This window comes from Hippocampus bargibanti, linkage group LG09, assembly GCF_051943395.1.
Source record: "Hippocampus bargibanti isolate YZ-2025 linkage group LG09, ASM5194339v1, whole genome shotgun sequence".
Lineage (NCBI taxonomy): Eukaryota > Metazoa > Chordata > Actinopteri > Syngnathiformes > Syngnathidae > Hippocampus > Hippocampus bargibanti.
This window is the reverse complement of record NC_142742.1, coordinates 6222050-6236725: the sequence shown is the minus strand read 5'-3', so window position 1 is coordinate 6236725 and position 14676 is coordinate 6222050. Positions and strand designations below refer to the sequence as shown.

Genomic DNA, 14676 nt, shown 5'->3' with positions numbered 1-14676 from the left:
ATGTCATCTGTTATTGGAGTCAAAGCGCTTGATAAAGCAGTTTGGAAAATGCTTCTTCTCTAACAACAGAAAAGTAATTTCCCTGGAGTGTGAGCAGAAATTACCCCTGCTGGACTGCTGCCTATAAAGCCAAATCTGTGGGAGGAGAGAAAAAAGAAGCTATGCAACGGTTTAAGTTGTGGGTAGTTTGATGTTGACAGGAAGAGGGAGCAGAGTTGATTGTGAGCCATGAGACTTTGCATCCTCCGAATACTTTTTTTGGATTGGATTGGATTGGATATGCCTTTATTAGTCTCACAGTAGAGAAATTTACATTTCACAGCAGCAAAGTGATGAAAGGAATGAAAGTAGAAAAACAAAATACATGAGCTGCTGGAAAGGCAGCCACTCTCGCGGCGCCGTCTTGAAGTCAAAATAACAAAAAAAAACTAAATAACAAATAATATGACAGCGTAGAGACAATATGACAAAACAAAGACTAGCATTGATGGATATTGAAGTCAAAAGGGTCACTGTTTTACCATGGGATTGCAATGACTAATGTGTAAATGGCAGTGGCGGACGATCAAGGCCTACAAATCATTCTCTGCTGGCCTAAAAATATCTGAATCACGGACTGATGTTAATTATATTTTGTCCATGAATTCTTATTAAATAATTCCAAATTGTCTTTCAGCTTCCTTTCATTACCTGTACCTTGTTGCGCTGCTTACAGATGTGTGTTTTCGTATTTAAGCATTGAACCAATCACATTTCAGCCATCTTTTGTTACCAAGGTCAGACATCTACCTGGATGCCTTCACAATCCGTTCTATGGGCCCTGTTGCATTAAAGGACACCAACTTAACTGACACCATAAAAAGCATTTTATAGCATCTAAAATACCCAAAACACGCAGTATATTTTTAGTCAAATGCAAAACACCAATAACGATGACTTAAAGTGTCCAAAATCGGCAAAAAATTGAGCTGCGAATTGGGCATTTTCAGAAAGTCCCGCCCCCAGTTCTTGACGTCACGGCAAGACGTCTTGCCTTGCTTGAGAATCAAAACAATGGCTTCAGATTCGGAGAATATGCTTTCTAGTTACACATCTAGTTATGAATATGATTCAAATAGTTCTGAAGAGGAAAGAAAATCAAGGCTATTGGGTGTGCCTTATACACCGGAAAATACGGTACTTAATGTTTTGCAAATTCCAATTCTTACCTGACGTACCAAAACAACTGAGGAATGCCAAGATCCCAATTACATGAAACCAAAGATCAAGAGAAATAACACAATAATGAAAATATAAATGATTTAAGGATTTATAAAGGATATAAGGATTTATGAAAATACAGCTTTTACAGTGTTGTTGCAGTGTGCACACAATGGAGATGACAGGATCATAGATTTACAAAGAACAAAGAAATGAGTGTGTGCGTGTGTGTGTGTGTGCGTGTGTGCGTGCGTGTGTGTGTGTGTGTGTGTGTGTGTGTGTGTGTGTGTGTGTGTGTGTGTATGTGTGTGTGTGTGTGTGTGTGTGTGTGTGTGTGTGTGTGTGAGAGAGAGTCAGGGTAATATCATAACTGAGTCAAATTCAATCTCAAGGTGCCCTTTGGAGACTCAACTCAAATATAAAATTGTTTTAAGATAATGTAATTATTCTCTTTGATGAAATTACATAGCAATGGGTCTTCAAATAACATTTTTACCAGTGAGCTCGAGCTGTTTAAAAAAAAAAAAAAAATTAAGCTAAGGCATTTGGTCTCACGTTGTTGTTAATGCAGTGGCGGGCCGTGCATGTCACTCCTAGGCCTTCAGTAGTGCTACGTCTGAATCAATTCATATCTGCTAGTCTGTTGTGATTTACTACACGTCCACTAGAGGCGACCATTAGCCAGGAAATAACTTGTGACTTGAAGAAACGTAAGAAATACTGTCATTAAACACTTTATGATACAATGCAGTGTATTTCTTTCATTACAATACAATAGCACATTTATTATGCATAGAATAAGGTATGTTGTGTGTAGTTTTAAGGCTTATTTAGTTGAAAAGTATATTTCATGGAAACCCGGGAACGGATTATTCCCATTTAAATGGTTTCCTATGGGACATTTTTTTGGAGATACACACTTTTCGCCTCACACACTCTGTCTGGGAACCAATTAAGTTCGTAAGTTGAGATCTCACTGTACTTTGATTTGTGGTCACATCAAACCTCACTCTGATGAATTCGAATCATTTTATTGAATTTGCCTGCATGAGAGCCAACTGAAAAAAGTGTGTCACGCACATCAGCGCCCTAAGGCGTATTTTCGATTTTCACGCAGCTCTTCCAAATGAACGCACGAGGAACTAAAACGTGTGCATGCCGGAGATACACGTGGCATCTTTCACTGCACTTTTTCATCCGGCTACACTGTAACATACAGTAGAGGCCGATGGATATTGTTACTTTATTACCACAACATTCTACTCTCAGCGCATTCCTTTAAATAATGCATCCGGCTGTTGTACAACAATCTTCTGCCCCCTTTCTTCGTTCCACAATGCCACATATGGAGCAGATTTCTGCTGAGTCTGCTATCACGAAAGGAAACTAGTATGAGTTAAGCGCTTATGGTCTTCACTCGCTATTATCTTGTTTATGCAACAGTGGCCCTGCTTGCTGTTTTTTTAAGCATTTAGCAAAGGGGATAATTGAACTAAGCTGGCAGAAAGTGCTTAGCAACAGTGGAAGAAAGCAGAAGCGCACTGCAGTCAAGGGATGCCAATCATCTGCATGGATGTTGTCGAACATTATTACACTGGCATGTAAATACAACACAATACAATAAATATTGATTTATATAGTGCTTTAACAACAGCTGAAGCTGGAACAAAGCGCTTGACATAGAGAGCTATCATATACAGAAAATAAAGAAGTCACAAAGATAGTAGAAAGCACCAGGGAGTGAGACCAAGATCAAGTCGGAAGCATGCTGAGTAGAATGCCAAACAGTGAGTTTTGAGAAAGATGATTATTATTATTATTATTATTATTATTATTATTATTATTATTATTATTATTATTATTATCCATTTTCCGTACCGCTTCTTCCTCATTAGGGTCACGGGGGTGCTATTATTATTATTATTGTCATTATTATCATTATTATTGTTGTTGTTGCTAATAATAGTTAATAACATTTTACAAGACTTGTTTTTCCTATTAATTGTGTGTTATTATTGTTATTATTATAATAATTATAATAATTATAATAATTATTACCATTACTAATAATAACACATAATCAATAGGAAAAATAATAGTCATGTAAAACTCTCACAAACCAAAAAAATGATAATAATAAAAAATAATAATCAAAAGGGGAAAAAATAGTAATGTAATCACTCCCAAACCATCACACATGGTTAGAATAATAATGTATTCCAATCAAAATATGCCGCAGATATATTCATTTATGCAGGCTATTACCTTTTTCTTTAATCCTTGAATGTTACAAACTCAATCCATTGCTTAATTTGCACCATACAAACAGTGTAAATAGCCTGAAAGAAATTGGGTGGGCTCAGCCACGGATGCGTTTGATCATCACATTTAGAAAGGAAAAACCTTCCAATTAGCCATTCAAGGGAGAGAAAAAACAAATCTGTGTGCTTAATGTTAAGCTTTAACTCCTAACTGGAGTGCACAGAGTTGGATTCGCAGCATAAGGTATTTAAGATTCAGAGTGTTGCTCAACGATTCATTGACGACGCCAATAGTCTGCTGACGTGAAACACTTCATCGAATCCATCCTGTGTTCTTCCATCACCGTTTGGTTCGGGGCCGCCACAAAAATGGACAAAATCCGACTTCAACGGACAGTTAGGACGGCGGAAAAAATCATTGGCACCGCCCTACCCACTCTCGAGGACTTGCACACTGCAAGAATCCAAACTAGGGTGCGGAAAATCCTACTAGACCCTCCGCACCCTGCCCACCACCTTTTCCAGCTTCTCCCCTCAGGCAGGCGCTACCGATCCATGCGCACCAAATCCAGCAGACATTTAAACAGCTTCTTCCCCCAAGCCATTAATTCTTTGAACTCTTTCAACAGTAGCCAAAATGGAACTGTATAGTGCCACTTAGCAGTTTTTTTTGACGACGATACTAGTGCAGCGTGTTCTACCGGAAACAAATTCCTTGTGTGTTCTACATACTTGGCAATAAAGATGATTCTGATTCTGAAATACTGTAAACAGAAGCAACAGCAGCACAGTAAGACGAGGTTGTTTAATATTCTTTCGGCGCTCTCCATTAAAGAACAACCGACGCCTCCGGACAAGTTGTGTCCATAATTTGTAAAATCACTTTGTAGGACTTCTACTGAGCTAATTTTACAAAGATTCCACGGCGTACAGCTATATTTTACGTTTTAAGACTCACGCTGAATATTCAGGAAGTCTTGTTTTCGAGTTGGTGACGATTCCTGACGTGACGTCATGTCTGGAACACCCCTGACCGAGAAAGCGACACACAATGCATTTTGGGTACTTTGTTTGGTCTGAAAACTTTGTGTTGATGGCGAAATTAGAAGGAAAAAAAACATAAATAATGCGATGGTGAATCGTTGTGTGTTGCACCAAGACTACTATTTGATACTAGTTGACAAAAATTTCCAACAGACAAATCAGCCCATTTCCAACGGAGCTTGGGCGCCATCTTGCGCATTTTCTGGCCGCGACATTGGATATTGATTTATACAGCGCTTTAATAACAGCTGAAGCTGTAACAAAGTGCTGAACATGGACAACTATCATATACAGGAAATAAAGCAGTCACAGAGATAGTAGAAAGCATCAATGAGTTGCTAAGCTCAAGTTGACAAGTCAAGGCAAAAATAACAATAATCAAATCTGGCTTTGTCATTGACAAAATCTCACCATTTTTATTCTATTTTGATTTTTTTAAGGGTTGTGAATCAATTAAATTTTAACTCTACAGGGTGCAGTTACATTCCATTTGATCTCGGATGTAAATGTCCCGGCTGAAGGATTTGGGTTGACTATGCGCTCTGCGTGAGTGCACAGTCTGATTTAAGTCTTTGTCTTTACAGGATGATGAAGTGGTGCTCCAGTGTGTGGCCTGCATCCAGAAAGAGAATCGAAAATTTTGCCTGGCTGCTGAGGGGCTGGGCAACCGGTTATGTTACCTGGAGCCCACGTCTGAGGCAAAGGTATGCACACAAATTCCTGCCTATGACCTTGGACCTGACTGTCCAGCATATCTGTCTACCTTACATCCATTTTCAACGAATTATCCAGTTTGCAACCAAGGGTCCCCCGCCCCTTTAAAAAAATATGCATGTAAGAAAAGGGAGAGAACATGTAAACTCCTCAAAGCAGGTTCCATTCTGAGATTCAAACCCAGAATTTCTCTGCCAACTCGTCATGGTTATCTGTTCTGTTCTGTTCTGTTCTGTTCCTACAGTATGTCCCTCCAGACCTATGCATCTGTACCTTTGTGCTGGAACAGTCACTGTCGGTGCGGGCCCTGCAAGAGATGCTGGCTAAAAGTGGACAGAACAATGAAGGGGTGAGCAATGCTACACACAAATGTATAAAATATAGTTTGGTACTGAAACTGAACCTCAAATCACACACTATTGCAGACTTAGTCTGTAGCGTTGTTGTGCTGTATAGGCACAATATTTGGAAATTATATTCATTTGCGGCGTCAGCATACAGTCAGACCTCAACTTACGAACTTAATTAGTTCCCAGACAGATTGTGTAAGGATAAAAGTGTGTATCTCCAAAAAAATGTCCAATAGGAAACCATTTAAATGGGAATAATCCGTTCCCGGGTTTCCATAAAATATACTTATCAACTAAATAAGCCTTAAAACTACACACAACATACCTTATTCTATGTATAAGAAATGTGCTATTGTATTGTAATGAAAGAAATACACTGAATTGTATCATAAAGTCACTTTATTTACATTTGTGATGGTCAATTATGGTTTGATGGAATGGCGTTGGAGGTCGAAGGTCAAAGGGAATTGCTGTTTGGAGGGAGAGGCGCATTACATGAGGACTGTAATTAAAGAAATAAACTGTGCTGTAAAATAAAGTTTTATTGACCTTTTTGATGGTCGTTGATGGCTTATGGAAGGAGAGTCACCTTCCATAAGGACTGTTGGTAACTTTACCTCTGGTGCTGTTCGGTCGTGTGCTTCCGCCGAAGATCATTACGCCAGCCGTGGTAGGTGTGTATTATGAAAATAGTGCTTATTATAAGGTTTAATTTTCATAAATTTGACGTTTGTAAGATGAAAAGTTTGTAAGTTGAGGTGTTTGTAAGTTGAGGTCTCACTGTAGTTTTGTAATGAATCGCCTTAGAAAATCCACTACAGTGATCAGTGGACCCTAATGGTTAAGAGGTCTTGGCCTGCCTGAATATTAATGAGAATGAAGGAGATACAAGTTGCCCAATTTAGCCTCACAGCTTTCTTTGGGAGAAACAAACTTAGCAAAAAAAGGGATCATTTCCGAACTACTTTGAAGATAATGAGACAAACTGCTGGTTAGTCGCACATTTAATGAAGGCAAGGTGAATTTATTGTCATTTGTTTCTAATTCCTCTTATTTTTACCATTGTCCTTGATGTCTATTACGTATTCCATCATTGTGTTTTTATTTTCTGTGTTCAATCTCCATTTGCCACACGGTAGACACGCGGCCCGGATCGATGGGTATGTTCACCTCTCATATCATTTTGCTACTTATTTCTCCTGAATGACGCAGTGAAATGACGCACAGACACGCCACGCTACAATATTTGTTTTTATCGTCGCAGCTGTGGTTGCTGTAGATTGCTGGTAAATAAACTGAATTTGTTTCCCTCTGGAAATATAGAATCAGTTGACAGAGATAAATAGAGTTTAGCTCTTCAGGGTATCATGTGCATCCTTGGGACATTCTCTTGGTTTTCAACGCAGTTTCATGATATTTTTGGCACGATAAACTCACGCTTGTCACTGTCTTCATTCAGAAATTTGGACTCTATGAAAATGATACAAACAAACCTGAGAAGAAGAACTAGCTGGAATAGGGAGCTCAGATTTCCCCCAGTAATGTCAAGCCGGTTCACCCTTTAATGCCACAAGGCTAATGATGTTAGCGGATCATATTAATTTCTTTGACATCCGAGTATAAATGGATGGATCGGGGCTTTGGCTTTGCGGCTGTAAAGGGGTGCCTACGATCAGATGACACCATTGGTTCCGCCACTCTCAGGGTGTGCTGGTAGGGAATTATGGGCAGCGGCAATAGGAAAAGACGGCTCAAAATATTCAACACGGCAGGTAACGCTCAATTATACTGCTTTTTCCCGGAGTTCAAAGTTATCCTTCTTTAAAGACAATAAACATGACGACACTCACAGTATTTCATTTGGGAAATAAGATCAGAAAGGTCTTCTGGATCTGATCAAAATAAAAACACCCAAAGATGATAGCGGCAAGAGGTGGTTCTTGAACCTCCACGTTCTTGGGGAAGACAAAAGTCACAAGGCACTGTGTCATCTGTACTTCTCAGAAAGTACAAAGAAGTACAGATGACGGCTGAAGAAACCTTTTCATGGATGGACCACTCCTGTAATACTGAGAGCTTACACAGATCTTTCGAGATTGCAAATGGCGTCCATTAAAACATGTCCATCACAGATCAATGATGCAAAACAAAATAAAAAAAAAACTCACAAACCAAAGCCCCTAATAACCCCCTTACGTTCCACTTTTCTATTCGTCATGCCTGCGCAATGTGACCGTATTTGCCGGTGTAGAAGGCACACACTGGCTCTCTAGCTAGCTATCTGGCTGGCTACCTGGCTTGCTACCTAGCTGGCTATCTATTTGCTATCTGTTTGCTGTCTATCAGCTATCTATCTGGCTAGCTGGCTATCTAGCTTGCTATCTATTAGCTATCTAGCTAGCTAACTATTAAATATCTTGCTAGCTAGCTATTAGCTATCTAGCTAGCTTTTGATCTATTTGACTTATTCCGGGCTGAGTGAAAGCTGACGCGTGTGGCTGCTGCTCCTCACCCACAAAAAAAAACTGTGACTATAAGGTGACCTTGAGAGTTTTTAAATGTGCTTATCAATGAAATGTATTATTATTATTATTATTATTATTATTATTATTATTATTATTATTATTACAGTAAAGTCTCGTTATATCGATAGCGGATATATCGATAGTCCCGGTTATATCGATACTATTTCTATGCACGCACGGAGAAAATTACATGCAAACAGGGTCGGATATATCGATAGTCCCGGTTATATCGATATTTTTTCGGACTCCCTTGAATATCGTTATAACGAGACTTTACTGTATTATTATTATTATCATTATTATATAGGGCTAAGGATTGTTTGAAAGAAATGTGAGTATCACAGCTGGTTTTATTGCCCTGATACATTTGTGCCAATTCAAAGGGTCACTGTCGACATGAATTCTGATTCAGTTTGCAACATTTAAACAGAGCTAGGTGATTATCATTTATTCCTATACGGTCGATGTTGTTACAGGAGAAGATATTATAATGCATCTACAAATATAGAGCTTGGAACAGATGGCCTTTTTCAATCGATGCTGTGGCTGAAGCAAATCGCTAGCTCTCATTTAGCCAGACGACACAGTGGACACATCACCAACGACAAAGATGACACCCCAAGTGCAAATCATCCCCACAGAGCTTGATATCAATTAGTAGGCTGAAATCGGCCCATCAAACAGACAGTCGCTGCCTTGCAGACGTCTAATGTGCATCTTCATTGCTCTTTTTGTAGTTTTTTTCCAAAGCACGATCGTTTGGCTAATAATCCAAAAAATGTTGCACTTTGAAGGGTATGTGAAGACATCAAGCACAATGGTCAAAACACCATCCATCGCCTCTTATATCCATTGCAATCGACATGCTTTACCTTTTATGGGTCAGTTAGCGACGACTGATGTGTTTTCTCTTTTTAGTGATTGCGCCACCAGCTTCTTTAGTGTTTCTGAGACTTATATAGATAAGTGCCTCACGGTGGTATAAGGGTGGAGGACTAGAATTTATTGGTCGTGGTGATTGCAGCTAGCTGTGTCTCACTGCATTAAACTCAGTACACCTCAAACAGCTGCACACAACTCTTGAGGGTTTGTTGCTGCAGTCAACATCAAATTGCTGACTTGCTTTTGTCTCATAGTCAGTGGAGGTATCGTAGAGAGAACAGAATAAGTAAGAGTAAAACGGTGGATCGTCATGGTAGATGCAGTGAAGTGATCTATTAGCAGTCGATTTGGTCTTAATGGTAACCCCATCGCCACGATTGTGGCCGGCTTTGCATCATCCGCAAGATCAAGATTGGCTTGCAGTTTCTAAAGATTCCTTTGTACATTTGTCAGATATGTTCGATCGGACACTGTGAACCAAGACTCGAACCCAGAAAGACGGGTCTTTTACTCCCGGCAGGAGACACAGCCATTCATGACAGACGTCTGAATTCTGCAGCCCTCTGCCAAGCTATTTATTGAGAGTATATGCAAATTTAAGTGATACATTAGAAAAACATAGTTTTCTTGATTAGAATACCACGCCCCTGGGCGTTCTTAGCGCGAACAGCTGTAAGCAATAAACCATTGTCTCTTCCATGAACTGATACATTTGTAACCTGGCTAATGAGCTCTTCCTGTGAAGGAGTTTCAAGTCGTAAATTGCCCCGGTGATAAAGGAGTTTCCCAAGTCCTAAATTCTGTCCAAGGCCAGATCTCCTAGATGAAGATTACAGTTTAATTCGCTGTGTCTGTTGACCTCAGATTGACCCCAGGTTGTCTGTGCTTCAATTGTGTATTCGAGTCACACATGTTGACTAAGGATATAACAGCATGAAACTTTTAAATATGATAACTTCTTATTCTGTCTAATCTCTATCAACATGCCAATCATTTCCACAGGCTTTAACAAGTCCATTATTCGTTTGCCATGTCGACCACGCATCATTGGCCCGAGACCGAATCAGCTCTGTTCGATCCCACAACGGCGCAAACAGCCATTTCTAACAACATGTGTCAAAGAAAATGCCAAAAGAAAGAACATATTGCACTAGATTTGCACTTGGCACCAAGTTACAACCCTTTCAGTGTGACAAAGGATTTTTTTTTCTCGTCTAAAAATATTCTAATAGACAGCAATTAAGTATGTTGGTTATTCATACCAACCACGGTGACAAGAAAGTCTTAGAATAATGAAACTCTTGTCTTACCTTAATGCTTCCTAGAGGCTGATAAGAAAGGTGAGTAATCAAGGGCTTTCCCGTTGAACAAAATCAGCATTGATACTTCTTCCTAAGAAATATCATTTATTCTCTTCCTGCATCTGAAACTTTATAATGATAGACGGATCAATTCCCTGATAATGTTCATTCGACTCGCAGTAGTTTAGCATTTTGTCCCACATTCCTCTGGCTGGATTGCCGGAGGAATGGCAAAGTATCTTTTCACATATCTCAGTGGGAGATATGTGTCGCCAGCATGAGGCCATCTTGGTCTGTGAGGAGTTCCTCGCTGGGGTCATACATGGCAGTTTCAGATCACATCATGATGGATATATGTGAATTATGTCTTCAGGCAGCGCAGAGTGGTGGCCACAAGACTCTACTGTATGGACACGCCATCCTTTTACGGCACTCATTCAGTTCCATGGTAAGAAATTGAAAGCCATTAATCTGGATTACAGCATCAGCAGGAAATGTTATAGAGCAGAGCTGTCCAAATGTCCAAAGGGGGCCAGATATGGTGTGTTCAAAATGGCGGACGTTCTTTACATATAATAGCAATTTGAAAAACGTATTCTGTGACTATAAAGGGGCCTTAAGAGTTTTGAAAGGCATTTTTAATCAATTTCAGCAAACCATTATGTGTCTCACATTGGCTTTTTTTTAGTTTAATTTCAGCTATTTTAAAGGACAACCGACGCCCCGGACAAGTTGTGTCCATAACTTGTAAAATCACTTGAAATGACTTCTACTGAGCGTATTTTACAAAGATTCCACGACATATATAGCTATATTTTACATTTTAAGACTCGCGCTGAGTATTCAGGAAGTCTTGTTTTCATATTAGCCCTTTCAGGAATGATAATTACTGTGATGGACTGCCTATTCTGTTATCGGGTCACAGGTTATCATTATTGGTGCATGAAAAATTGTTAAAAATTGTTTAGCACCATGGCACGCATTTATAATAGGAAAACTACAAGACGCAACGTTGTGATCTAAAATGCATTTTTAATTTGCGGCGAATCAGAATCAGAAAGCCTATAATAGTGCCACAATGGGGAAATTTGCAATCTACAGGAGCAACATTGGAAGGAGTCGGAGCGGGGGGTCAAAAACATAAAACAAAATATTGTATGTACAAAAGAAAATATCTGAAATGTACAACTGCACAAAAATGTTTCATAAAAAGAACTGTTCATAGTGCAAAGTGTAAAAATACAGAATAAACGCATATACTGTATGATATATGGAACTGTAATGACTCTTTGCATTTGTTGCATTCATTTCAACACAACTCGCATTTGTCATGGCAAATTTCAGCATCTGACAGTCGCATATTATTTCATGTGTGTGTCTCTAAATGCATTTCTGTGTTTGTGGGTGTGTTGCCTACAGTACCTGGCTTGTTTGAAGACATCAAGGTCACAGACTGATAAGCTATCATTTGATGTCGGCCTCCAGGAGGATTCAACTGGTAACACACACAAAAAAAGACACTTTTCATTAGTTTGTTTTAATCCTACGCAGATTTTCTCTGTCATTCTCTCTCGGTGTCTCATCTTTCTCTTGATCATCTCTTGGTTATTGCTGAGCAAATTCCACTGTATGCCTTTTTCATCATCACTCTTCACTCATTCACTGCCGGACATGTGCAAAAACGTGTCCACTCCAATGCCAGGGTTTTTGTCATTGCCATTTGAATTCCAGGACTCACATAATATTGAGTTTTAGGACTTCCTAAACATTCAATTCAGTTTTAGAAACCTTAGACTCTCTTCTTTCATCATAAAAAAGAGTTAATTCCTAAAGTATATGGGACTGGAGTTACATGAGCTTGAAATGAGGGCAGCTTTCCAAAATACAATGCAATACGTACATACATATTGGTTTATATAGCACTTTAATAACAGTTGAAGCTGTAACAAAGCGCTAACAAAGGGAAAAAAAAAACATTGCCAGAGGCCATGGCCAGCGATTTATCGGCACCCAAGCATGAAAAAACAAAACCCAAACAAATTCGGGAATGGCGCTCTCCGTCATATTTTCAATATTCGAATACATTCGTGAATGGTCATGGATGAGTTAATATTCATTGTAGAGCGCCGTGGACAGAAAATGTATTTCTTTTGTCAGTTAAAATCTCCAACATATTTTATTTATTGTCTTGTGCTATCCAACCTCATGTTTATATAGTTATTTCCAACTTCCCTCGGTATTTGCAGTTGATGAGCTGTCACTTCATTGTTGAAGCATGTCCCAATGGTGCCGTTTCTCCATATTACCGTCACCTTAAATCAACCGGATGATGTTTCACCTTACATTCTATAGTCTAAATAATTGTGCACATCGTTGTAGGCGAAGCTTGTTGGTGGACAATCCACCCTGCCTCCAAGCAGAGATCGGAAGGAGAGAAGGTGCGCATAGGTGATGACCTCATCCTCGTCAGCGTGTCTTCTGAGCGATATCTTGTAAGTATATCTTGCTTGTCATGTTCATTTCACAAACTGTTGAATGCTCACAATGCATTTGTTCCGAAAAGATTTCCTTGAATGGATAAAAGGTCATATTCCTTCACTACTAATACCATATTTCTCCAATGTATAAGGCGCGTCCAAAAGCCTTGATTTTCTTCAAATGATGCCTTATACGCCAGTGCGCCCCATATATGAAGTAATATTGAGCCAAAACAGGTCTCACAACTACTATCAGCAGCCACTAACTCCATTTCACTGTCGAAGAAGTAGTGCATAAGCCCTGCCTCTACAGTAGCACTTTATAATGTGTTGTGCCTAATATTTAATATATATATATATTGAGCTGCGAATTGGGCATTTTCAGAAAGTCCCGCCCCCAGTTCGAGACATCACGCCAAGACGTCTTGCATTGCTGGAGAATCAAAACAATGGCTTCAGATTTGGAGAATATGCTTTCTCGTTACACATCCAGTTATGAATATGATTCAAATAGTTCTGAAGAGGAAAGCATACATGTTTGCAATTGATTAAAGAAGTCCTTCCGTCTCATTTTGAGGCATCTGGACTGCAATGTAGCGTCCCAGAAGAGAGGCAGAAAATGGTGACCAAGCTCCCTGTGAGGAATTAATCAGCCCGTTTCCACAGGCTGATAAATTCCTTATATGGAGCTTGGTCGCCCTCTTCTGGCTCTTTTTGGTGCAACATGACGTTTTCAGACCAAACAAGCACAGAAAAATTCATTGATGTGATGGAAGGACTGCTACAATGTGTCCTTATTTTTTCGGTCAGCGGCGTTCAGTGACGTCACGTACGGACTCGTCACCAACTCAAAAACAAGACTTCCGGAATATTCAGGGCGAGTCTTAAAACGTAAAATATAGCTATATGTGGTGGAATCTTATTAAAATACGCTCAGTAGAAGTCATTTGAAGCCATATTACAAATTATGGACACAACTTGTCCGGAGATGTCGGTTGTCCTTTAAGGCTTATATAAATCTGTTTAAGGCTTGTATAAGTAACCTGTATTTATTTGTACTGAAAAATAAACATTTAATAAAATATATGCTTTATAAAGACATGTACATGTACAACTGGAGACAATACTACATATGTTACTACAAAAATGTTCGTATGTAGTACCGTTGTTCGTAACTCGAATGTTTGTAAGTAGGGGAGTGCCTGTGTGTCTTTTTTTTGTTGCAAAACAGGATCACATGGTTACAATTCAAGTGCTGTTCTGTGTTTTTTTTATAAAGCGGTTGGGACCTGCACTTTCATCACCTTTGTCAAACCCTGGTCACTCCCTCCAGCAAGGCTTTATTACCATATCATAGCACATCACCTCCCTGATCTTTGCATGTTATAGCTGCACACTTGAAACCATTAAATCACAGTCTCTGACCCACGGCGATGGCGACAGCATTGCCAAGCAGCAAAGCGCTTGACCTTGAATGATGTGAGCCTGCTTGTCGTCGCTAATGTCATTCTGGCAATTTGCGTTCGCTGTCACCCACACTTGTGTTTTGTGCGGATACGCGGCACCTAAGGGCTGCACAGTGCTATGGGGAGAAAGTGCACGGCACAGCTGCCACACAATCTGTTTGCCGAAGTCTGAAACATGCTCAACGTTCGCAATATTACAGTGGCGGGTTGTCAGGGCATGCAAGGCCTTCTCTGCTGGCCTAAAAACATCGGAATCACAAACTAATTAATTATATTTTGTCCATAAATTCTTTATAAATAACTCCAAATTGTTTTTTATCTTCCTTTCATTGCTTTTCCCTGTGGTTTGATGCTTCCAGACGTGTGTTTTCGGATTTCAGCATTTAACCAATCACATTTCAGCCTTCATTTGTTACCAGAGTCGGAAATCGACCCGGACACCCTCACAATCAGTTC

The 14676-nt window shown here is 39.6% G+C and overlaps 1 protein-coding gene across 1 annotated transcript in view; it reads left to right on the top strand.

The window, feature by feature from the left end:
- LOC148893451 (ryanodine receptor 3) overlaps positions 1-14676 on the top strand; it is a 102104-nt gene that overhangs the window by 4358 nt on the left and 83070 nt on the right. The window contains exons 3-8 of the mRNA XM_089005057.1: positions 5090-5209; positions 5464-5568; positions 10302-10316; positions 10651-10725; positions 11697-11775; positions 12657-12769. Coding sequence (XP_088861183.1) covers positions 5090-5209; positions 5464-5568; positions 10302-10316; positions 10651-10725; positions 11697-11775; positions 12657-12769 — 507 coding nt within the window. The remainder of the gene's footprint in view (positions 1-5089; positions 5210-5463; positions 5569-10301; positions 10317-10650; positions 10726-11696; positions 11776-12656; positions 12770-14676) is intronic.